The sequence below is a fragment of a genome, unplaced genomic scaffold (assembly GCF_019419815.1).
Source record: "Pyrus x bretschneideri cultivar Hongxiangsu unplaced genomic scaffold, Pyrus_bretschneideri_v1 Contig111, whole genome shotgun sequence".
Lineage (NCBI taxonomy): Eukaryota > Viridiplantae > Streptophyta > Magnoliopsida > Rosales > Rosaceae > Pyrus > Pyrus x bretschneideri.
This window is the reverse complement of record NW_025999404.1, coordinates 406,567-408,365: the sequence shown is the minus strand read 5'-3', so window position 1 is coordinate 408,365 and position 1,799 is coordinate 406,567. Positions and strand designations below refer to the sequence as shown.

The following is a 1,799-nucleotide window of genomic DNA, read 5'->3' as shown; positions in this document are numbered from 1 at the left end:
GAATGTTACACAACATAGAATATTAATGTTTTGTAGAGCTTGAGTCTTTTAACAATTAAAATTATAAACTATCAACAATAGTCAAGTACTATTATTATTTAGACAACTATAAACCAATCATATTCAAGTTTATATCCAATTTCTCACCTCCCACTATTTCTCATGACTTTAATGAGAAATCATTTCATACATTCAAAAAAATGTATAAACGTGGAGTATACGGGTTGAGGACATTGTGTAGTAGCTTTAAAACCTTTCAAGCTCATTTGTTTCACTCTTCACTAAGTTGATGTCTTGTTATTAAGTGACTAAAATCTTTAAACATTTTATTGATTTAGACACTTAAATTTTTGGTTTAATCACTAACACACTTGACATTTTAAAACAATTTTAAGAATGTCCAATTAATTGTTCAAAACTACTAATTGAATCAAGAGTGATCTTGATTATTGTGGTTTAAGTGATAATCATATAAGAAACGTTTTTCTTATTTCTAATATCATTATAATCATGTATCTCATCTAGGATACAACAAGACAATATTCAATTCATAACATTACTTTAAGGAAATATTTTATTTATTAGAAGGCATTCATCACATTACATTAATATGATAACACAAACATTCACAATGTTTAACTTAAAAGGAATTAGCTCTAAACATTTAGAGACTTATTTAAGTACCTTCAAACATTTAGGCATTAATAGTGGTCTTCCATCATATGAAGCCACATAATAAGTTCTTAACACAATAAGAAAGTTTAAAGACAATCTTTAAATGCCTAAACAAACTTCCCAAGTAGTAAGCAAAAACATGGTGACCGAACCCTTCTCCACTCTTTTCTTTGCTTGTTCCTCTTCTACTTAGCTCCTCCACCTATATACAATTATACAAGTGATTAGCACTTTATATCAAATATAAATATTTAGAAGATCTAACAATTAGAATTGAAGATAAGAACATAAACCATACCTTGTGGCTTGTCCTTAAGAGTTGCAAGGTATAACCTGCAATTCCTCTTCCAATGCCCCTCCTTTCCACAGTGGTGGCAAGCCCCCTTGGGCTCCATTGCCTTCTTTTTCTTCACTCCCCTTTTCGGCTTAAGAGTGGGTGACTTCTTCTCCTTCCCTTTGCCTTTGCCTTGCGGCTTAGACTTGGAAGAGGATGGCTTGTTGTAGGCTACTGCAGAAGTCCCTACAACGTTCTCTTTCATCATAGTTTTCTCAGCAGTTACTAACATGTTTAGTAACTCAGAGAGAGTACTATCCATTTTATTCATATTGTAGTTCATTACGAACTGAGAGAATGAATCAGAAAGAGAAGCCAATATAAAGTCCTGGGCCAATTCCCCGTCAAGTGGAGTACCTAGGTTCTCCAGTTGTTCAATGAATCCTATCATCTTCAGTGCATGTAGATGCACTGGAGCCCCCTTGACCATCTTGGTCTTCATAAGTTCACAGACAGTGCTAAAGCGACGGTTGCGCGTTCCTTCACCATATAACTCCGTAAGATGGAGTATTATGAAAAATGCACTGTCCATGCCCTCGTGCTGTCTCTGTAGCTCCTCATTCATGGAAGCCAACAGATAGCACTTGGCTTGTGTGTCATCCTCAATGTGCTTGTCAAACTTAGCACGTTCATCCTCAGTGGCCGAAGGGTCAAGAGATATGTGAGGTGGAGCTTTGTCTAGTACGTAAACAATCTTCTCCAATGTTAGGAGAATCTTGACATTACGATACCATGATGGGAAATTGTGCCCCTCTAGGCAATGTTTGTCGAGTATTTTCGCGAATGTGCT

The 1,799-nt window shown here is 35.6% G+C and overlaps 1 protein-coding gene across 1 annotated transcript; it reads right to left on the bottom strand.

The window, feature by feature from the left end:
- Nucleotides 1–935: 935 nt before the first annotated feature.
- On the bottom strand, nucleotides 936–1,574 carry LOC125473980. Its single transcript, XM_048577414.1, has 2 exons — nucleotides 1,367–1,574; nucleotides 936–1,234 (listed from the first exon to the last, which is right to left on the bottom strand). The coding sequence occupies exons 1-2, from the start codon at nucleotides 1,572–1,574 to the stop codon at nucleotides 936–938; spliced, it is 507 nt and encodes a 168-aa protein (XP_048433371.1).
- Nucleotides 1,575–1,799: the final 225 nt, after the last annotated feature.